At 39.1% G+C, this 23828-nt stretch overlaps 4 protein-coding genes across 6 annotated transcripts in view; 3 read left to right on the top strand and 1 right to left on the bottom strand.

Moving 5' to 3' along the window:
- The window catches only part of sn (fascin domain-containing protein singed), a 44931-nt gene extending 43631 nt beyond the window's left edge, over nt 1–1300 (top strand). Inside the window, exon 10 of the mRNA XM_077444075.1 lies at nt 60–1300. Coding sequence (XP_077300201.1) covers nt 60–262 — 203 coding nt within the window. The 3' untranslated portion in view covers nt 263–1300. The remainder of the gene's footprint in view (nt 1–59) is intronic.
- A 2864-nt stretch (nt 1301–4164) lies between these two features.
- On the top strand, nt 4165–7967 carry Nup75 (nuclear pore complex protein Nup75). The gene is made up of 9 exons (XM_077431794.1): nt 4165–4436; nt 4549–5274; nt 5366–5488; nt 5565–5792; nt 5871–5980; nt 6853–7097; nt 7165–7383; nt 7458–7557; nt 7634–7967. The coding sequence occupies exons 1-9, from the start codon at nt 4401–4403 to the stop codon at nt 7851–7853; spliced, it is 2007 nt and encodes a 668-aa protein (XP_077287920.1). The 5' UTR covers nt 4165–4400; the 3' UTR covers nt 7854–7967.
- A 40-nt stretch (nt 7968–8007) lies between these two features.
- LOC143912387 (oxidized purine nucleoside triphosphate hydrolase-like) lies at nt 8008–8568 on the bottom strand. The gene has a single exon (XM_077431692.1). The coding sequence runs from the start codon at nt 8566–8568 to the stop codon at nt 8032–8034; it is 537 nt and encodes a 178-aa protein (XP_077287818.1). The 3' UTR covers nt 8008–8031.
- A 5595-nt stretch (nt 8569–14163) lies between these two features.
- lqf (epsin homolog lqf) lies at nt 14164–22669 on the top strand. 3 transcript variants are annotated; one of them, XM_077436469.1, is made up of 10 exons: nt 14164–14507; nt 15807–15867; nt 15985–16077; nt 16184–16475; nt 17918–18090; nt 18177–18373; nt 18449–18617; nt 20123–20302; nt 21350–21772; nt 21851–22669. In XM_077436469.1, the coding sequence occupies exons 3-10, from the start codon at nt 15985–15987 to the stop codon at nt 22001–22003; spliced, it is 1680 nt and encodes a 559-aa protein (XP_077292595.1). In that variant the 5' UTR covers nt 14164–14507; nt 15807–15867; the 3' UTR covers nt 22004–22669. The 3 variants fall into 3 exon arrangements, with proteins under 3 accessions (XP_077292595.1, XP_077292587.1, XP_077292601.1); XM_077436461.1 differs by having other exon boundaries at nt 16184–16484; nt 21851–22663; XM_077436475.1 differs by having other exon boundaries at nt 14230–14312; nt 21851–22663.
- The last annotated feature ends 1159 nt before the right edge of the window (nt 22670–23828 follow it).

The following is a 23828-nucleotide window of genomic DNA, read 5'->3' as shown; positions in this document are numbered from 1 at the left end:
ACTGTATGTCTGAACATCTTGTATGTGATTGTATGTAAATATTTATTTTTTATTTTCAGGACAAAATGGAAAGTATTGGCGTGTTGACGGTGAAGGTGTCACATGCGATGCCGAAAACCCAGCAGGTTTCCATTTGGAATTACGAGAACCGACTAGGATTGCCATCAAGGCTGTCACTGGAGAATACTTAGCTGCGACTAAAAATGGAAATTTCAAACTTGGCGACAGAACCATCGAACAAGCTACCCAATGGGAATATTAACTTATTATTATTAAAAAAAAAAGAAAAGTGAATGAATGTTTAATACATCACAGAGATGTAAAAAAGTATTGCTTTGAAACTTACTATATTATTATTAAAAAAAAAAGATACTTTGTTCCATTCAATAATTGAAAAAAATAGTGTTCCTTATTTTGTCAAATTGTAGTTAACGTCGACATTTTAATATCACTTGACAAATATGTATGTATGTATGTACTATTTTATTACTTATGACAGAACTTTTGTTTTCGAAATTTGATTTGATCTTTGATGAATTGGACGGTGTTGTATGTATGATGTAAAATCATCATTGTTATGGTATATAGTGTTTTAATATATTCAATATTATATTTGTGTCTATGTGTAGGCTATATAATCTTGGTCACAAAAATTCGTTGGATTTGCAATTTTTAGAAGTTGATGTGTATTATTGAAAGGGAATTAATTACTGCTAACTAAACTATGCGTGGCATGTTGTTGTCTAGAAAATTGATATTAAATATTAAAACACTTATGGAAACATTATTATTTTAAACACAATATGATATTTGAAGACTCGTGTGAAAATCGAGTGTATATTTATTTTTTTACAAGACATAATCAATGACTAATATGAAATAGTGTGAACAAAAAATGTAACTGGGATACGTATATTTAGAAATAGACTTTGATATTTTTGTCATGAACAATATCACTGCCCAAAAGCCTCGATAAAATTAAAAGGTAATTTGCTATAATGTTTGTCTTTGACGATATGATTATACAGTTTTGTACTTTTTTAATATGCTAGAATGATCATTCAATCATTAATGTATTCAACATAATAGTTTTATATACATTATAAGATTAATGATAGAACAACTTAGAATTTCATATTAATTAAAATAGTTTCTGTATAATTACTGAATTAAGATATATATGTATGTATAATAACTTTGCATTTTAATGCTAAGAATACCCTTTGTATTTTTCATTGAAATGTAGTTATAAAATGTGGTTTATATTTATTACATAATATAATCAACGTCTCATTGATGCATAATTAAAAAAAAAATATTGTCCAATTGCAATCAACAATGAATAATTAATTACCAGAACATTTAACGGGAAATGCAATATTCAAAACAGGCATTGTGAGTAAAATCATTTTTTTTGTTTTCATTTCATAAGCTCCTTACCATACGAATGAGATTTATTTATAAATAAAGCATTTATAATACGTAACTACGTTTTAGTTAAGTTATTAGACTACTGGGCTTATTTATTATTTATCTAAACGAATATACGGTGATATCTTTTCATACTTCTTGCTTAGTTTCATCATGTTAATTTAAAGTAGGAGATTTAATAATATTTTTATATGCTACATTAATATAAATATGTTGAGCAATAAAATCAACAAACATGAAGGAGAAGGATTACCAAAATAATCAGATGATCAAGCAATACAGACTCTTTCATATGCATACATATAAAGTCTGGCGGTGCTCGTCTCAGCCTTCCAACTAAAATGTCTATTTGACATTCTAGTCAAAATTACAAATACACAGTGTGCATTTTGCCATTCTTCAAAAACAAATGTAAAACGGACATTAATTTTTTGAATGAATGGTATTTTATATTTATAAACCTTGTAGTATTTATTTTATTTTAAATCATATAAATATGTATTTAATTTATATCATTGAAATCTTGTTTTTAATTTTTTTGCCTTTTTTTCATAGGTGGTAAAACATCATTATCAAACACTAATTGCAAACGCAATTTTATAAAAATATTTAATTTTAGATATTTTATGCATATCTTTCACAATTTTACTAGCCTCTCATTCTGCTACATTTCTTGTATTATAAATTATCAATTTGTAAACTATTTATAAAAAAAATGTAAACAATAGCCTCCACTCGTTTTATTTTACAATTGACATTATACAGACATATTTTCATATATTACATTCTACCCATCCTTTTTCCTTGTAAGCTTATTTTCTTGCCATTTTATTATTTACAATACATATGTGCTTAGGTGACAATTTTACATTTTTTCAATTTATGTGATAAAATCAGGACACATTTATCAAAAGAATATTTGTAAATATTTTCAAAAGAATATTAAAAACGATTAAGAACATTATAAAATCATGGATGTACATTTATGAAAACAAAAAAAAATCAATTTCAATATTTATAAACAAGCCCATCCCAAGGATTCTGCCAGGACAAATAACCAAAACATTATAAATACGCAGTGTGAATTCTTACCACCTTAATGTATGCTGAAATGGTTCGGTGATTATTCCGCAAAAAGCGATCTCGCACACGTCACTAAAATCTCGATCACTGAACGTCTGGCACCCAAAAACTCCATTAATCGAAACCACGCGAAATATTGTACTAATTAGAACTCAAGTACCAGATATTCCGTATTCGCGATATTTGTGGCAACGACAGTCGTGCGCACGCTCGCAATTTGCGCAATAATCCGTTTACCATCGTCGTCATACGAGTTTAAGTATTCAACTGCATTTTTCGTAAAAATGCACTACCTAAAAAAATCTTAGCTGATTTACAGCTTGTAAATCATAGATATAGTCAGTGGCATACCACTGACTGAAGTTTGGAACGCTGTACGCTGTATGCTTGGCATAACGAGGAAAGATAGGAAATGGAATACTATGGATATAGTGGATAGAGTGAAGAGATTGAAATGGCAATGGACGGAGCACGTGGCTAGAAGAATGGACAAAAGAAGTACTAGAATGGTACCCGAGAGAATGCAAAAGGGTAAAAGGAAGCCCACAGAGAAGATGGGTAGACGAAATAAGGAAAATGTTTGGAGTGGGATGGATGAGAGTTGCGAAAACCAGAGACGAGTCGAAGCGTGTTGGAGAAGCCTTCATCCAGCAGTATCGGTAAGCGGCTGTAGATGATGATGATAGCACCACTGACTATACCTCACTACAGTAGGGCTGGCGGGCACACCGGTATTTCTTTTGTTTTTTCTCTAATTCTTAATGTAAAATATAGATTTTACGTTTCCGATACGTATTAAGGTCTGTTCATACCTAGTCAGCACGTACCGACTTCAGCAGGTATCCGGCCGTACGAAAAGTATTCTTTGGTACATTTTGTATGGGTATATTCATACCAGCCGTCACGTTTACGCCACGGCAGGCTTACAGCAGTACCCGACATTTCCTGTTCATACCTTACAGCAACATCAGTCAACGTATCGTATCCGTTTTTTTGGCCATCGTGGAGATATACACGCGAATTTCGTGCCATGAGTCTGCCGCTTTGCTGTTTTGGACCAATTATCGATAGTGACAGTTGACAGCTGTTTGACAATGACTTTTTGACAATGCTTCCTTAAATTTTGTATATTTTTTGGTGATTTGTGTTTTTATTTTATCCAGTATTGTTTCAAATTGGTATCGGTTCATACGAAAATATTTAAAAAAAATTTGTCCATCATCCACAAGCTCCTTATGCAGTGTCCAAAACTCTCCTTCGGTTTTTCTATTTTTTAACATGGGATGCACATCAAAACGCCTCCGTGCTTTTTTATTGCCTTCTTGAGCTTCTTCTTCTAACAAAAACGCGATTATACATAATTTTTCGTTCGATAAACGCCGAAACATTTTTGCTGACTTGTATTCTGACGCGTAAGCAATATTGCGCCGTATCGTCATGGCCTGTAATGTATAAGTAAGCCGATTTTGCCTTGCACTCGGCCAAAGTGATGTAAGCGTAACGTGACCGCAACGTGTAGGTAGATATGAATAGAAATGTAATAAAATAACATATTTTAAACGGAGTCGTGCAGTGCTGAAGCTGTGCAGTGCTGTTAAGTATGAACAGACCTTTATAAAATCAGGATTTCTCGAGCACGTGACAATCGTTGCCACGAAAATCGCGAATCTGACACTCGGGTTCACGTTAGTATAATAGTTCGTGTGGGTAACTCTCACAAAATTATACACCGACGCTAATTAAAAGGGAAACAGTACCTGTAATGTGATTTATTTTACTTATTTTTTAAGCGACTACACATAAATGCTGGCCGGTTTTGCATCTGTTAGGGGCGATAAAGTTGACAGTTCGCGGTTTGCAGTTTGTAGTTTTCGGTGTCGACGAAGATGGACTCGCTCGGAGACCAGCTCACACCCACATTCGTCAGTTTATTCCAATTTATGAACATTATTTATGAATCGAGTAGATTTTGAATAGCCTTTGAAAGTGTTGTTGAATAGAACCGGTAACATAACCTCTAAATGTCCGTTTCAGGCGATTCCAGATGGAAGCCTCTGTGCGGAGGGCGCTCGGCTGGGCGTGTCGTGGGCCGGAGCTTCCGGTCTTTGCGTCTTTTCAGCAGACAACAAATCGCGACTCCCCATCCTTTCGGGCCCTTCCATGCCCTTCAACTCCGGCCCTCCTTCCTTCCTGCACATGCTTCAGCCCCAAATCACCCTCTTCCACCCCATCATTCGAAAACTGGTCAACGAGTCGAACGGCACTTTCCTCTCCCTTCAAAGACTCGCTGAAAAACCGTCCTACGGCGACTGCAGACCTGACCTGCTGAAAATATCGCGCCAATACAGAGCCATCATTCGCGCTTGTTTGGAAAATTTGCACGAAATCATCGAAGAGACCGACGACAAGCGAGAGAAAGACCTGCTGTCTACTTACGTCAACATTTTCTATTGTTCCGAATGCATATGGCACACTTGCGAAATACTGTTCATCGATAACATGCCCGGAGATATAATCATGCCTCAACTGCTGGAGTGGGTGCGAATACATTTCCCCAACCACGAGCAAGCCGCTTCCCAATTCCTCGAAGAGTGCGAAATCGGCGCCGAGGAAAACCCCGAGTATTGGAATACGGTCACCGGTATGATAATGCAAGGCAGAATAGAAATCGCCAGAGCCCTTCTCCGGCTTCACACAAATAGCAATACAAACCAATTCATGATCGCCGAGAATATTCTACGAAGTATGCCGTCGTACGATGCAAGTCTCTCCATGTCGCATTTTAATATAAATTTTCGACCACTCCTTTGCACACGATAATCATGTCGACAAACCTTTTTTTATTTCACAGGCGTATAGTGCTTTATCGATGAACGAATTTAAAGTCAATTGGAAACACTGGCAAGTCACATGCGAAGCCAAAATAAATGCCAAGACTTTTCAATCCGAACCTCATTTGGATCTGATAATGAAGGTAAACACAATGTTATATTGTCGGCGTGAGGGTGATAAGCCGTCGCCTTTGTTAACCGTTGAAGGCGTTTCTTTAGATTGTTTGCGGACAAAAGAGTGCTATGGAAGCGGCGAGATTAAACTACACTAGTTGGTGGGAACTGTTTGGCGCGTGGATGCTGTACGTGTCGCCAGGTTCGCGCCGAGGAGACATGGGCAGAGTTGCGCGCGAATGCGCTTCTATAAGACCCTTGGGTGGATCGGCAGTGACGCCCACACAACTGGATTCCATTTTACTTGCACTTATGGAAGACGACATCCATCAAGTACGTACACCTCTGAAAATGTCCAACAAACACGAAACGAAAACATCCAAATGTAATAGTATTTTTATTTTCTCTTAGGTATTACACGATATTCAACAAATATCCGATAACGGATGGCTCGCTACTCACCTCACCGATATTTTGGTCCATTGCGGTAAACTTAAAATATCTGATGAAAATCAATCTGAGTTAGTATATGTCATCATTTTTTTACTGTACATTGAAAAATATACTTGTCATCTTAAAAAAAATGTTTGTGCATTAAAAATTTGCATTATTTTCGGTGAATTAAACAATCAAGTATTGTGCATCGAATAAAATATTTTGGCATTATAAAGTGACCATTAAAAAATATGCAACGATCATTCGAAAACATAGATTTTAGCATTAGAATAGATACAAAAAGTGGCAACGTTGCAGTCTTCCGCTAGCAAATCTTTTTTTCAATGATCAAAGCAAACTTTCTAATTCAATATGTATCCGTCATTTAGAAATACACACAAATTTTTTGTAATGTACAGAAACTTTTTTTAATGTACAAAATTTATTTTTTAAATGCACATTTATTTTATAAAATGGACGTTTAAATTGTTCCCTTTTTTACTATATATGTAAGATGCAAACTCCTACTTCTTCTCACTTTGCCGTGTTTGTGGTTATAATAATTCCTAGTCGATATGTGATGCTATGGAAATATTTGAAACCCATCTCTATGCTTATATATGAATGTATATAAAATTAATGGAATCGAATTTTGAACGGTAATGATTTTTACAAGCCTATTCCATGTTCCGCTTAGATATCGATTCAGCATCTATTCCTAAAGTCTTCCGATCAAATTTATTGATGATTTATTTCTGCAACGTCTTGTAATTGTTGGTTAATCCTAGATAGGAACATACTTAAATTACAAGCTGATTGGTGACACTCAAGTCAACATGTGTAGTCAACGTTGACTTTGCACAATGATGTGATCGTAAATTGCCTTAACTTCCATCTAGATAGGATTAATTTTAGTCGTCAATATCTATATAAACGATTTTTTTTATTGTAATTTCAGTATTACTCAACAACTTAGAGACTCCCTAGTTTTGGATTACGGTTCCCTATTGGCAAGTCACCGTTCGCTTTGGCCGGTGGGATTTTCGTATCTCGCACAGTGTCCAGAAAACTTTCAAAACGATGACCATCGAGGCGAAGCCGCACATAGAGCGGCGCTTTTACTCTCGAGTCTCCCGCTTGGATCTGAATATCGCATTATGAAAATATTACACGAAGCCAGAAAGTACAATCTCCACAGTATAGGTAACGTTATAACGATCTTTCGAGGTCACGACACGTTCGTCGATTACATTTTTATAAAATTTTACAGCCGAATCGATCTGTCGAAGACAAGCAATGGTCATGGCTAAACGTGGAAGAGGCGGAGCCGCTCTCAGTTGGGCTCTGAGGGCTCGCGCGGCTCCGTTGGCGGCGAGGCTGGCGGACAATGCCCTCCGTCAGTACGCCGAAACCGGAAGACTCTCGGATACCGATCTCGTAGGAACTTTGGGAACGGATATGATGCTCAGCGACAGACTCGTGTTCCTCGGTTAGATATCGGTCAAATTGTGAAGTATTTTTTACGTTTAACCCGTTTGTATCGATTTCTTTCCTTCATTTTAGCAAAATATTCCGAATTCCATCACCTTTATAAAAACAGTGAATTCAAAAAGGCCGGAAATTTAATCGTGTCGTTGTTGGCTTCAAAAATCACACCAAACTAGTGAGTGATATTCGATTTGAATTTTTTCTTTCGAAAGTTCTTCGACCTGACTACTATTGTGATTTTTTTTTTTTAGCTTTTGGTCCACTCTATTGATTGACGCCCTACCGCTTCTCGAATGCTCCGAAATAGTGTTCTCCGCCGACGATACTTACGAAATAATGCATTGCGTCGAAGAAAGAGTGGCCAGTATCAAATCCGACGAAAAAATTGAACTCCTTCGGTTGGCTCTGTCGCGAAACTTGGCCAGGACTCTGCTGATGGACGACGCCGAGTCCGTTCACAAGATGACATAGTCTATAATTTATTCTTATTTTTGTATCGTTTGAAACATTTTTACATTGCAAATACAAACCTTTACGGAACGTTCGTGTTTCATTAATTTGTGGATAAATAAAATGGCATTCTCAAAAAAGATCATTTATTCGAATCGTAAGGCACATTGGTTTGAGGTTACGGCCACGAAGACCGAGATCATTGGGGGTCAGTTTCGGGTTCCGCCAGCTCTCCGGGATGGCAGTCTCTGAGGTCGTAGTGGAGGATGCAGTCGTGGCCCTCGAAGCAGAAGCTGCCGAAGAAGGGGCGGTGCGCCAGCAGGTAGGGAAACCAGTACTTGTCGTCGGGCCACATGCGGTCGAAGGGCAAGGAAGTGAGCGGGAACCAGGCGGGCGCCATCTCCTCGGTCTCGGCCGGAGCCGCGTCCGTCTCTCGGCTGCGGACGACGAAGACTTCCACCAGCATCAGCTCGGGTTCTCCCACGAACTCGAACTCGAGGCGTCCCGCGAGCTGCAGCCGGGCCTCGTCCACTGGAACGCAACTCTCCTCGAGCAGTTCCCTGGCCGCGCCCCGCCTCGCGCTCTCCCCCGCCTCCACTTTCCCGCCGAAGCCGTTCCAGCGACCCGCCCCGAAGCCCCGCTTCTTCATCCCCAGCAGCAGCCGCTCCCCTTCCCCATCCACATCCTCGGAGAAGACGAACACGAGCGTGTAGAGACGTCCCTTTCGGTCGGCCATCGCAGACGCAGACGCAGACGGTATTCGAATTGGCGCGCAAACCGAACTATTACCAACCAACAAGCCACTGTTATGGCCAATTTCGCTTCATCATTTCACCATTTCGAAACGAAACCGAAAACGATCTCATTATTCAGTTTCGAGTTGTTTATCGCCACCGCTTATCGCTAGATGGATAGCTTTCCAACGCCCGCTCATTCTCCGCTCTAAACGATAGTTCGGTGATTATTGGTCACAAAGCGCTCGCCCAAAAGCCCTACATACTCACGATAACTATCATACTGACGAGAACTCGAGTACCAAATATTCCGTATTCGCGATTTTCATGGCAAAAATTGTTTTTGGGCGATCGCAATGTTAGTCACAATAATCCAATTACCCTAAACGATACCCCCCCCCCCCCCCCTCTATACTTACTTCGTTTTGATACAAATAGTTCGGCAGAGGGAAAAACAATATGTGATTTCCAGTGGCGGCTCGTCCATATGGGCTGCGGGGCTACAGTCCTCCCAAAATAGTAAAAATGCATGCTATTTTTGCCGTTCATATGGGTTGCAGGACTTCAGACCTCCCAGTATAGTACATATGCTTGCTATTTTTGTCTGCATTTGATCACCGGTATGGTCAACGAACTACCACAACCCAATTAATCGCTGCAGCCCCCCCCCCCCCCCTCTGTGAATTCTCACGAGCCACCACTGGTGATTTCTGTCTTTTAAGAGGGCTGGACACCAGCGCTGTTCAGACTATGTCTGATGATCGGCTTTTGTGGCCTTACGACCCACGATTTGGCCGATATATTTTTGTGCTGGCCACCCTGACAGCGGTTGGCACACAAACTGACAGTTGTCGATAGCGGTTTGGCGCGTAATCACCCCGGTGTTTACGGGGCCCACCTCGCCACCGAAATCACCAGCTAGAGGCTGGTGAGGGTTGTGACGATACTTGGAGACCAGCTCCAGTATCCGTCCGGTGTGCACCAGAGAAAGCTTGGTCTGTCTTCGTCCAGAAGGCAGACAACTGATCTACGCGTGGCTAACCTCAAAGGGCACGCGTGGTTACTTTGTTATTCCCCCCCCCCCTGCTTATTCTCTGTATTTATATATATATAAAATACAGTCACCATACAAACAGAATTACAACCTGTTATCTTTATTATATAATTTCCCGCCTTTGTCCTGTATCACACTCCCTTACGCACACTGTACGAGAGAGAGAGAGAGAGAGAGAGAGAGAGAGATAGACATCAGCAGAGACCAGACCGCAGACGACGACCTGTAGATCCCTTGGAGGAGACCAGTCCCGCCCACGCTTACCACGAGCTTCTCACAAAACCGACTTCGGGGGTGCTCTCGAGTTGAACATCCCTGGAGTCTGTACAAGCGCCTTGTCCATACAAACGTATTACACTTCACACTTCCTCAATTATGGCACTAGAGAAATTATTTTTTAATATGCTACGGATATCCACCATTGGCATGCATCTGTGCTTTTATTTTTTTGATTAGTTATTTTTTATAGGAGCTAGGAGCCACATCTATAAAATCGTCTCTTTTTTACACCCACGAAAAGAGTCCAGCGTGCTTATTTAACGGTCGATTTAAAAAAAAATACGCGCACAGGTGCATAGAAAATATCTTTCTCATACCGATGATGATTTTTTTTTTAAAATTGGTCCAGTTTCGGAGGAGAAGATTGGGGAATACGAAACCTCGATTTTGTCGATTTAAAATACGTATTATCTGGTCGAAGCGCAACTGTCGCATTCACTCAATATATATATTGATATATATTGTCGCATTCACTCAATATATACGTTCACTCAATATATATATCGAAGAAAGGAACGACAACAAAATTAAGTTTTCGGTGTACAGCCCTCTTAACTACTGCGACTAGATTTTATTTTATTTTATTTTGAAAAAATCAATACCACAGAGACTTGAGAGGTAGCCCCTAAGCGTCACTGTGGTCATAATACAAATATTTTTATGTTATTTTACATACATATGTATATACAAATATACCAGGAAGACCTGACAGGTAAACCCCAATGCGCTTTTCTGGCCAATTACAAACAATGCAGCAGTTTTATTACACAAGTTGCTGAATTTTTACATAAATTTTCAATTCACGTCAATTCAATTCAACCCAACGTGTGATTTCAGAAAGAAATTGATACATGTGACAAACGTATTTTACTTGGGAATACAACTCCTCGTGTCGGTCTTCCAGCGGTTGATGCTTCTAGGGCTTTCCGGAGCGCTTGGCTACCATGGAAAGGTTAATCCGCACGGGGGTAGGAAGTTGAGTGAAAATACAGGTGACGAACTCGTTGGAACTCATGAGAGGGAGTGATGATAAATTCAACCGTCCCGCGGTTTTTCAACAAGATGGTGGATCTCCGGGCGCGTTCACGATGGGAACGGCTCGGGAGAGATAGGGGGGCGGGGGTGACAGGGGCACGCTTGTGCCCTTGGACGGTCGAAGTGCGAATGGACGAGGGACGGCTCTCGTCTACCGCTTTTCACAGGCTACTGTTGCGAACTGATGGGATGGCTGTGAGAACGTCACATTACATACACGAATTAAAATAATTTCATATTATATGTTATACATAAATATTGAATAGGGTAATTTATAGGCACGCGGGCGCACGTAATATTAATCGTAATAAAAAGTGCGCGCATTACGCTCTCACCAATCCAACCCGTTCGGAATGATGAAAGAAGTGTGTGTGTGTGTGTGTGTGTGTGCATCATCCGTGACTCGGCCTAACGTTAGTATGATATCGTTAGTATTGTAATGAACGGATTTACGCGCGTCTTTATGCAGAGGGCGTGATACGTCGTTATTCTTCCAAGAGTCAAGTTAGGTGGAAACGTGGACTAACCTTGGGATAGTTATATAAATGTATATAGTCGGGGAGGTTCCTGACTGCAAGTCGTGTGCGTTGATAACAGCTTCCTCGTCGGTCTCACGGCTGAGGTTTCTCCGGAAACAGCGTGAGGAATGCAGGGGAAGTTGGGCTGGAACTCAGGGGAGGGAGTGATGCTACACCCGACCTCATGGCGGTTCTTCAGCAAAATGGCGGTGAATATCTCGGCCCCGTCTCCCCCTGGAGACGTGCACAGGAGAGATCTTTCTTCGACGAGAGTTCGCGGGTAAGAGAGCGCGCTCTACATGCGCGCGCGCCTATGAGGCTGTAGGAATCTCGTCGTCGTCATCGTCATCGAAACCTTCGAGAATATTCCGCAACAACAAAATACATCGAGCGGAACACCATCAAGCATTCCAGAAAATTCGACGCCTCGACGAAAACAAAATTCCTCTCGTACGCGTCAATAACCACTTCCATCAAGCATTCCAGAAAATTCGACGCCTCGACGAAAACAAAATTCCTTTCGTACGCATCAATAAACTAAATGCTCGTACGACCACTTCCATCAAGCATTCCAGAAAATTCGACGCCTCGACGAAAACAAAATTCCTCTCGTACGCGTCAATAACCACTTCCATCAAGCATTCCAGAAAATTCGACGCCTCGACGAAAACAAAATTCCTCTCGTACGCGTCAATAACCACTTCCACCAAGCATTCCAAAAACACTATAAAAGGAGGTACAACCCAAACAACACCAGTCGACCCAGAGCAGCAAGAGTCGACACACAGCAGCAGACCAGTCAACATCCAGCTCCTGACCAGCCACCACTTCACTACGCGGACTTGGAAGAACAACGAGCCAGCGACACTCTACCATATCCAGCGACTTGCCGAACATAGCTGAACGCCGAGCCAGCGACACTCTACCATATCCAGCGACTTGCCGAACATAGCTGAATGCCGAGCCAGCGACACTCTACCATATCCAGAGACCGCTGAACGACAAACTTTTGCCAACAATTAATCATACTTGTGTATACGTGTTACTACCAAATAAATACCATATTGAACATAGCTGTATTTAATATCGAACACAGACGAACCTGTCTATAATACATGGCGGACTGGTGGTGAAGAAGACCTTCACAACAAGACTAGATCCCCATAAGGCTTTTTCTGGGTTGCCACTCGAAATAAAAGGCGAGTGTTGCCCTATGGGACGATGGGAAAACGTCGCGTTACAAATCGTAATAAAAAGTGCGCGCATTATGCGCTCACCAATCCAACCCGTTCGGAATGATGAAATAAGTGTGTGTGTGCATCATCCGTGACTCGGCCTAACGTTAGTATGATATCGTTAGTATTTTAATACGCGGGACAGATGTGTTGACCGTGTCCCGGTCTAAGAAAACACCGTTTGTGTTTGTAAGAGGATCGTTTATTGCTCGATAAATACATACATTTGTTATTGTATGTACGACGAAGTATATTGTATGTAATGTAGTTGCTTCGCGGAGTGAGCCATGTTCGAGGTGCTGAAGCTCTCTGGCGTTGGTTCTGTTGGTCTGGCAGTGCGACAGTTTTTGTTTCAGTTGTACACGCGGTTGCGTGCGGTTGTCCTTGTCTAGGGTTGTTCTGCTTGATTAGAAGTGTATTCCAGGGGGTGCAGACATATGCGTGACGTGGGAGTATGACTTCGCGCCTTGAGCGTGATTGGCTGTCGCCTAGTTTTTGGACCAGTAAATTTTTAACTGGTCATGGCCACTTTAACGGCAAGCTCGCATCTATGGGCTTGGTATCTGAGTCCTTTTGTCCGTGTTCTTTTCCGGAGCAGGATGCAGATCATATTCTGTGGTCCTGTCCTGGAATGGAGGCTGAGAGGAGGGTTCTCTCATTGGCCCCCCACATCATGGGGATCTAATAATGAGTAAAGCATCGTTTAGAGCTTTCGAAAAGTTTGCGGAATGCTTTGGGAAGATGTGTTCCCCTGAATGCTACTACTCCACTTAATTGCAAAAGCATTTATGTGTTGATTTTTTATTTTTATATTTTATATTCTGTGAATGTGTGTGTGTGAGTGTGCGTTTGCTGTTTAGGTGAGTGTATGTATTTTTGGTTTATGTCGTGTGTATGTTTGTGTGTGTGTTTGTGTGTGTGTGTTTGTGTGTGTGTGGGCGCGCATAAGCACGCACGCACATACATGTACGCATAATCATGCGTACATGTATGTTTACTTGAGGTGTGCGTGCATTCGCATTCAGGTATTGTTTCCTAACAGATGCGCGCTTTATGTGTTCATGCGTTGTTGTTAATTTTGTACTTGGTTATGTACAGTGTGGTTTTTTTTATTAGAACAGTGATGTGCGATATTCATGAACAATCGTCTCGTTCTCCGACGAAAGGGTCTCTTGGACTGTATTCGTTGGGGGGGGGGGGTGGCCTCATGTTGAGGGCTTTAAGGGTCAAATTCCGTGACCTTTAAAGCGGGCTTAAAATGACATCGATAATGAATAAGTACGCGATGCAATACATCCCTACAGTATGATGGATGTCCCGTTATAGAGATTTCAGTGAGTTTTGGGCGAGCGCTTTGTGACCAATAATCACCGAACCAGTCTGAACACGGTTTGTGCAATCGAGGAAAGGTGTGGCGTGGCGAAAAGTGGCGTCATTCGTTAGCCGTATTGGCATCGAAGCGGTGTGTCAGAGTGCAGGCGGGCAACAGCTCGGCACGAAAGACACACACACTCACACTCACTCGCTCGCATACAGAGCTTCAGTCAGTGTCGAGTGTCGAGTGTTGAGAGTCGAGTAACGAGTGACGAGCGACGAGCGACAGGTTTGGAGAGACGAGCTCACTTGTAGAAGCAGAAGGCGGCGGCCGCGGCCGTCTGGCATTCGCATTCGCATTCATTCTCTCTCGCTATCACTATCACTATCAGTGTCACTCTCTCACTCTCTCACTCGCGCAATTCTCCTCGACCTTCGTCGCGAGGACGAGGACGAGGCGAGGACTTCGACTTCGACTCCACTCCGACTGGACTCGGATTCGGCGGGTCAGTTTGACACCGATTCCCATTTTCCATTTCACTATTGACAGCTCATTGCTCACTGGTCACTGGTCACTGGTCAGTGGTCAGTGGTCAGTGGTCAGTCGACGACACCCGCGACTCGTGATTCATCGCAACCCCACCCCACCCCTCCCCTCCCCCACAACCCCACACGCCCCCTCTCGCCACTCCCGTTCTGACAGAACAGGACCACAATTGCATTTGCATTTACATCCACATCCACCGTCTAATTGAGACCTCGGCGATGTCAGCCACTTTCCACTTTAGTAAACAAACCCATTTGACGTTTTATTCAAATGTCAAAAGCGCATCGATTCTGCCGAATCATTCCACGTTTGCTTTGTCATTTCGGTGTCTAATTTCTCCTCGTTCGCGTTCCTAATGATTGCCGTTCGCATCGAGGAAATCTGACCTGCACCGTGGAATCGATTCTCTCTCTCTCTCTCACCGTTACGTGTATGAAACATTCGCGCAACCTACACTACTAAGTCTTCACCGATAATACTAGAGACGATTAGAAACCTTAAAACTTAAATGTCGATATATATATATATATATCCAAGCAAAGTGAATGTTTTTGTCTCCGAGAGGCTAATTTCGCTCGCATTCAAACCGAGGTGTATTTATTTATGTACTTAATGCTACTTTTTATGTAAATATACACATTATTTTTAGAAAATCGTTTGTTCACAATCTCACAAAGAGCTCACGTAGAGTTCACTCACGCTTCCGTTGAATTTTAAAGCGTATGATGATAATAATATTTTCGACAAGTAAACTCAAATATGCAGTGCGCTCGTCCCGGTATCGCCGTTTATCAGATTGGCTTTGATAAAATTAATTTATCTTTATCTTGATCGTTCTTATCAGTAAATATTTTTTTTATTCGACTTGCGGGCTCATAATTTTAGTTTTTAACACCGGCTGCGGTAAATTTAATCAACCATTCAGTGATTAAACAATCAAATGGAAGCCGCAGATGTAGTATTTTTTTGGTAATTCTTTTACGATTATCGTTCAGTTGTATTTGAATTTAAATAACGTTCACCAAGATCTTTTAGAGCTTCTCGTGCTATAAATTTAATTTATGTGCATGCCAATTTCGTGTGTGTTTTAATGTTAACGGATTAATATTTTCACAATATATATATGATAAATAAAAACCGAAACGATTAAAAAAAATCATTTAATATTGAAATTTAACAGTGTTTCCGATTTGATTTTTGCTTCTTTAATTTTGATATAAGCACTAACAAACTGTGTTTTCGTTTTGTTTTTTGACAGACGCTGCAAAAAGTCTTTGGAACTTTTTATTAACCTGCCGTTATTGATCAAATAATTCAAAGTAAGTATTCCGCATGTTTTTGTTCAAAATGAAATGAATTTACTCCAACGTGCCATACGAGCGAGCATATTTTTGGCTATTTGAAGTTGTATTCAAGATGCAATGATTATTTTCCAGATGCCGAAAGGTACGAAAGACGATATGCAAGTGAATGTAGCGGGCTTGAGGAGAAATATAAAGAATCTAGCACACAATTATTCTGATGCTCAGGTAGTGTGGATAATTACGTCTCGTAAAAGTTGCATGTATTATTCATATGAAAATGTAGTGATCGTATTAAGTAGAATAGAATTTTGAATGTTTGTTTTGGTTTCAGATTAAAGTGCGAGAGGCTACTTCGAATGATCCATGGGGTCCGTCTAGTACGCTCATGGCCGAAATAGCAGATCTCACTTACAACGTAATGGCATTCACTGAAATTATGCACATGATCTGGAAAAGATTAAACGATCATGGAAAAAATTGGCGGCACGTTTACAAAGCCCTCGTGTTGATGGAATATCTGATCAAAACTGGCACCGAAAAAGTCGCAATGCAGTGCAAAGAGAATATATTCGCAATCGAGACACTCAAAGATTTTCAGCACATAGAAGAGGGTAAAGATCAAGGTAACAAATGTAATAAACGTCGTCTTTTCAATATTGTAAAATATATCAAATTATCAGGTGTACCGGAAAGTTATTTCGGATTTTGGAGTCTGCGAAATCGTCTCATCTCTGATGGTTTTTTTTGCAAATCTACATACACTATCGCGTCGATTTGTCAAATTACTACTATATTTACATATAGTAGGAAATAGTTTGAATAGAAATGGGAAAAATCATATTTGGCATTTTTAAAAGGGAACAATTTAACGTCCATTTTATAAAATAAATGTGCATTTAAAAAAATTTTTTGTACATTACCAAAAATGTGTATGCATTCCTAAATGACGGGCTACAGATTGCATTAGAACGTTTGCTTTGATCATTGAAAAAAATATTTGCTACTTAAAAAGTGGATGAAATGTGCATTAAAATGACAGATGAACTGTATCGTCAACATCGAGATTGCCAAAATATGAACCAACGTTTGGTTAGGTTTTATTTATTTATGATTTGGTTAGGGTTGGTTTTATTTATTTAATCCTTTGCCTGTGGCAATAAATATAGCAAACTAGCTCTGTAAGTGGCACCTTTTTTGCGAATTTGGAAATCGAGTTTTCGACCCTAAATAAAGATTTTAATATTTACTCAAGTAACCAGATACGTCAATTAACACATAAAGTATTATTTTAAACAATAAAATACATAATATATCTCGTAGTTTTGGCTTAATTGTCAAATAATAATTCACATAAACGAGGTTTCAGTATGGTTCCACAAAAAAAGTAATTTTGATGGGTATATATTCATTTTAAGCAAATTGAATAGATGGCATTCAACTCTCAGTAATATATTCAACCAATTTTGAACCTTAAAACAGTTGAAATAGGCGCATATAAGGCTCAAAATCCCGTGCAAAGTTCAGAAATTCTATGGAAGACAGCCGCGCTACAGACTTGTCGCGCAAAGCTTCCATAGAAGACGGCCGCGGGCAAACGGTTCAGATTACATTTCACTAGTGAGAAACAAAAGTAAACACTTTTTACAAAGACAGTTGACGGTTGTTAATAGCGGAAGACTGTAACGTTGTCACTTTTTGAATGATTTTTTAATGATCGTTTCATATTTTATAATGCCAAAATATTTTATTCGATGCACAATACGCGATCGTTTAATGCACCGAAAACGTACAAACATTTTTTTTAAGATACAAAGTATTTTTCTCAATGTATAGTTTTTTTAAAATATAGAAATCTGCCAAGTTCAGGAGATTGGCTGCATGACACCATGTTTTGTAATCATTCTGAATTTATCGAGCCCATATTTTGTTAGGCGTAAAGATCACACCGAAATGAATGTTTGAACGCACTCTATTGCAAATGACGAAGGAACTTTCCAGTAAACCTCATATCCAAACAGTATGCATGCAGATTGTGACTTTACCGTGGGCCGATTTGTTTATTTAGGCCTTCACGTGCGCGAAAAAGCCAAACAACTTTCCATCCTGCTGCAAGACGACGAACGGTTAAAGAACGAAAGAGCTCGCGCTCTAAAAGCCAAGGAGCGTTTCGCCCAATCGACCAGCGCTTTCGGAAGCGACGGCACTTTAGACACTCCGTCCAGTCCCGCATTTCCGACGGTATTCACTTTTCAATGTTGTTTCATTTCGGCAACTCACGTTTGCTTCTTTGTGTATGCTACGGTTTATAATTATTGCTATCGTAGATGGGCGGCAGCAGGGATAGTTCCGGTACTATCGGCGAACTCGAGACTGCACGTCCGCAAACGGCGGGCGAGGAAGATCTGCAATTACAGTTGGCTCTGGCGATGAGCCGCGAAGAAGCGGAACGAGACGAGCGTCGCCGTCGATCTGACTACGTTCGCTTGCAGCTCGCGCTCAGTCAAAGCGAGCAAGACTTTAAGTGAGCATTCGGCAATCGATTCGTTCTTTTGAATGCAATGGAATTGAATTTTAAATGTCGTGTAAATTTCCATAGAGGCACGCCCACCGATGGAAAACCTGGAGGTGACGGATCTCAGCAGAGCCATCTGCTGGATCTGTTGGATGTCAATCTTGGAAATCCGGTTATGCCGGCAGCGGGAGCAGCAGCCACAGCTGCCTCAGACCCTTGGGGTACGCCTCCGACTCCACCTCAAAGACCACAGGTTAATTTCTTCTTTAATTTGTTGACGTTGCACATTCATCCGGCACTGAAGTTGGATTCACATTTAATTCAATCAATGAATGGCTCGGTGGTTGGGCTTTTGCCTAGCACCAACAAGCGCCGGGTTTGATCCCGTGAGTAGACCTCGATTGAAAAGAATTTATTCTGCTGGTCAAACTTGGATATTTGTGCTCCAGGTCGATCGTTTCCTATCAGAGTTTGCCAATTTTTCTGATTTCATTGTTGAAATGTCACCGCTATTTGAGTATGATTGATGTACAATAAAATTTATATACAAGTTAAAATTCATTAATTTCGATTTATGTAATAAAAATGCTGCATTGTTTGTAATTGGCCAGGAAGTTTACCCGTTAGGCCTTCCTGGTATATATGTACATACATATACTGTAATTAAACTGGTTCGAAGAAAATATATATATATTAATATTACCAGAATAATGAAGTGACGGTTTTAAACCTTTTTAACATCTGCAGACCAGCGAAAATTGGAAAAATGTTTCAACGACTACTTTTTTATTTTTTTTATGCAATTTCCTACTGATATTAGCAAAAGTTAATAAAAATCCTTATAAATTGTAAAGATTTCAGTCAAAAATAAACAACATTCGTCAGTGTTTAGTTTGATAGAGAATTTCAACCGAAAAACCGCCGTAATAAAATAACTCTTGGAAATGATAATTTGTTATGGGAAAAAAAATTAGTTTGTGGGGGGGTTTATTCTATAAAAAAATTCCAATCGCTATATTTGTTTATATAAATCTCTATAATATAATATTTAATGTGATTCGTATGAAATAATTTGTACAATTTTTACTTTTATATATATGTGTGTATATTTTATTTTGCTTTATGACAGTCCTTGGATATTGGATTTAATTTCTGTTATGACCCTTCGGTAAGGAAAAAATCATCTTTTTTTTTTTTTTTGTATTTTCTAGTATCTCTTACGATCACCTTTGTTTACCTCGAATCCTATTTTTTTCTTGTCACTGAATAAATTGAAATGTATCAATAGTTTCTTTAATGAAAGCGAGCCACTGTCACTGTACTGTAATATAATAGATTTCAATTATTATATCGTATGTATGTATTCTGTTTTCGTCTCATTCGATAAATCTGGTTTAGTTTTTTTTTGTTTAATGTTCCTTTAAACTCATCCTGTCTGAATTATTCTCCCACTTGCGTTGCATCACTGCCGTGTGTAAATAGTGATATGTATTTGTTAAGTGAACATTATCGCCCTCTTTTAACCATTACTACAGTATATTTAGAGTAGTAGTGTTCAAAGTACATATGCATAATGTACTTGTAATATGAATCACGCTTCCGTTAAGCTCGGGTTGTAAACGCGAGCTTTGAACGAGTGTGTTTCATATGTATGTATGTGTGGTGTTCCTTTGATAGCTTTCAAAAATTCACATTCAAAGTTTGAGGAGTTCTCTGCGGAAACATGTAGGCAATTATTGTTGTGCGTGTTTTTTGTAGCAACCGTCGGTCGATCCGTGGAGTAGTAGTACCGTGTCGTCGGGAGCTGTGAGCCCTCCGTTGGCCGATCCTTGGGCACCTCGCACATTGCCGCCACCACCTATTCCACCGGCTCCAATCACCGCTGCCGCCGCTCCGACTTCAACTCTTCGACGAGATCCTTGGTTACCCTTAGCGCATGTAAATATAAACAAATTTTGAGAATGTTCGTCGGTGCCACTTTAGTATGCGGTCTAACTTCAACATATCTACTTTAGTATGCGATCTACCTTCACGTTTTTACTTTAATATGCTGTCTCTGTCTCAGTTCTCGCATGTGACAGTGAGACTGAATACTACCGACCCTAACAACCTAATCTTAAATTAATAGGGCCGACCCTAACTTAACCTAACCTAACTTGACCCTTAAATAAATGTGTTGAAAATATTGATGAGATAAAACTTAAAAAAAAAAACATATCTTAGAAGCCAACACCTATTTATTTAAGGGTCAGGTTAGGTTAGGTTTAACCTTTCCCTTACGGTGCCAAAAACATCCGCGCGCTCCGATGATATGTATTTTGTACACATACATTGACGTAATTCGTAATTATATTATGGAGGAATGCAAAAATTCTGAACCTCGTATCTATTACATTTCATATCGATATTCCCATTATTAGAGTCGAGTTGTAGTAAATACATATCACAGGGGAGGAAAGGTTAAGTTAGAGTTGGGACTATTCTTTTAACACGATGGCGGCCGCTGACTCATATTTGTATCATGTTGGGTGCACAACGCCTAGTGGCCGCTGATATATTTTTGTATAACGTTTGCGTCAATCGTTTGTGGCCGATGATACAATTTTGTATCACGTTTTCGTCAGAAACGATAATATATCAGCGGACTGAAAAATATATTCGCGCAGTCGTGAATATGTATCAGCGGCCAGTAAGCATTGTGCAAATATGATACAAATATGAGTCAGCGGCCACCATAGTGTTAAGATTAGGTTGTTAGTGTCGGTATTTTCTTCGCTATTTTGATAGACATGCCTCAACAACATTATGGGGTGGCAGGAAAACACAAAAATTATAATAAACAGGTCGTTGAAAAAAAATAGTCGACTGATTCAAAGGTAGATTGCATGCTAAGGTAGACCACATACTAAAGTAGCACCATGTTCCGTTTGTGTGCTGTCACCATGTACATGGGTCTGATTGATTCTCATTGTTCACTTTTTACAGAATCAGTCCCCTCCGTTGAACATGTTATCGAGTCCGTCGTCAGATTTGGAAGACTTCGACATAATCTCCAACAGATCACGTTTGCAGAAATCCAACGGAACGACAGTAAACAATAATAATAGTAATTCAAACGGTTCCACCATGTCCCCCGATCCGTTCGATTTGAATCTTTTGGGTGACAGTTTGAGTGGAACCAATGCCAACGGGCCCGCACTGCCGGCCAAGAAGACGCCTCAATCTTTTCTCGGTGAAAATAGCGCCTTAGTCAATTTAGATAATCTGATCAAGCCCGTCAACGGTCCCGGAAACGATAACATTTTTGGAGTCAGCACCGGACTTCACTTGTCGCAATCGTCGGCGAATCCGTTCTCTTTGGAAACACAACAAGCAACAAAGCCGAATCTGTTTCAGACTCAGACGCAGGTAATTGTTGTAAATGCACACTTTACTCACCGCTCTTGAATTATTTGACATGTGTGTATATTGTGATGTCGATTTCAGCCGAGATTAACGATGAACGAAATAAAGCAACAACCGTCTCTCGCGATGGGACTGACGCAACAGGATCCCTGGGCACCGGTTTCTTCGTCGTCTCCTTGGGCGCCTGCACCGTCGCAATCACATTCTAACACACCCAATCCCTTTTTATCATAACGTATTTTTTCTACGTAGTTTGCCTATTATCACAATTCGATGAATACATACCTTGTAATAAATCAAAGAATTTTCATATTTGTAAAATCTGAATACGGTTACCACATTTTTAATAACGTACGTATGGACACGATATTAATCTCAGATCTTACTATTTTATTTATACAATCTATTTTATTATTTAATTGCAAAAACATAGCAAAATATGTTGACCGTAAATGAATAATATGACAAATAGTATTTTACATTGTATATGTACATACATATGATAGAATCCATCTTAAGTGCTCCACACACGTTGAATTATCTATTGGACATCATCACATCGAGAATATTTACCGGCGAGCGAGCAGATTGAATCATGCAATGATAAATTCATAGACTAGAAAGTCAGACTTGTACGTTGAGATTTATACTTGCAACTTGTACAGATATATGTAGATCTCAACATGTGTGGGGCCCTTGATTGAAAGTTTTTAAAACTTGAAAAAATTCCATTTTATAAAAAAAATAATCAAATTTTCATAACTACATAATTTGCATTTTTTTTTTTTTTACATATAATCAATTCCATTTGTTAGCAATATTTTTTTTATATAATATATTTTTTAAACGTGTTAAGTTTCGAAAGCAATTTTTATTTGTGATTATATTTTAAAATGACAGAAAAACGAAATATTTCTTTATTATCTCAAAATCATAATATGTATGTATATTAAAATAAATTATAATATATATATATATATACGGAGATTCAAATACAAATCATGTTTTGAAGTGTATAATAAATAGTGTGGTAGTCTTTTCTGTACTGCTTCCGGCAGACGGATTAAATTTGATTTCATAATCAATTTATATTTTTGTCTTGGATGTATATGGGAGAGATTTGCTCAAAACATCGTAACATATTTTTAATTATTGTCAAATTATGCAGATACGTGTTTATCTTCATTATACTATGCACATACATACATACATACAAACACACAGCAACGTGTACATAAGAAATATACCTATTTATAAATTGAATAACTTGTATTTGTATTTTAAATAATAATGTCCTTCCTGAGTGTATAATTAGATAAAAATTAAAACAATTTATATGTGTAAGTATCCTATATATATACATAATAGTAGGTAGTCGGTAATTTGTAAAATAATTTTTTTATAATGTGTGAAAACACTGTTGTCTACATGTTGTATACATGTCACTTGCTCATGGCAATAATATTCATTTACACGGCGACTCCTTTATCTTTTTTAATCTTCCATATATATTAAATAGAAGTTAATCTACTACAATGTGATATACCTATCCAATTTTATTTATTAATTCTTAAATTACAAATTTATTTACAAGTAGATCATACGTATACGTATGCGTATGTAGAATACAAAGTGAGTTCAATAGTCAAATTTTGTCATTTATCAGTAATTATAATAGATTATTGTATGCAATAAAAATAAAAATAGCTATCTGACATTTGCAATGGCTTTTTTGAGCGATCATTCTAAAATTATGAAGAATCAATGCAAAGTCTGTTAAAAAGTAAGTTTTTATATTTAATTTAAGGATTAGTAGATTTTTGTGGTTTTTCTTTTTAAATTAAAAATCTTTTAATACCTGGACTAAATTATTATAATACATATGTAAATGTAAAACAACATGTAGAGTGCCTTATCTATCATCATTAATACATAGCTAAAATAAAATTGTATTGTCGGAGTCAAAACAAACAAACAAAAAAAAAATAAAGACATATTTCTTATAGTGCCTGCCTAATTAATATTCGTTATCGTGATCGTGATCGTGATTGTGATGGTG

This window comes from Arctopsyche grandis, chromosome 1 (assembly GCF_051622035.1).
Source record: "Arctopsyche grandis isolate Sample6627 chromosome 1, ASM5162203v2, whole genome shotgun sequence".
Classification (NCBI taxonomy): Eukaryota; Metazoa; Arthropoda; class Insecta; order Trichoptera; family Hydropsychidae; genus Arctopsyche; species Arctopsyche grandis.
This window is presented reverse-complemented; position numbering and strand designations above follow the sequence as displayed.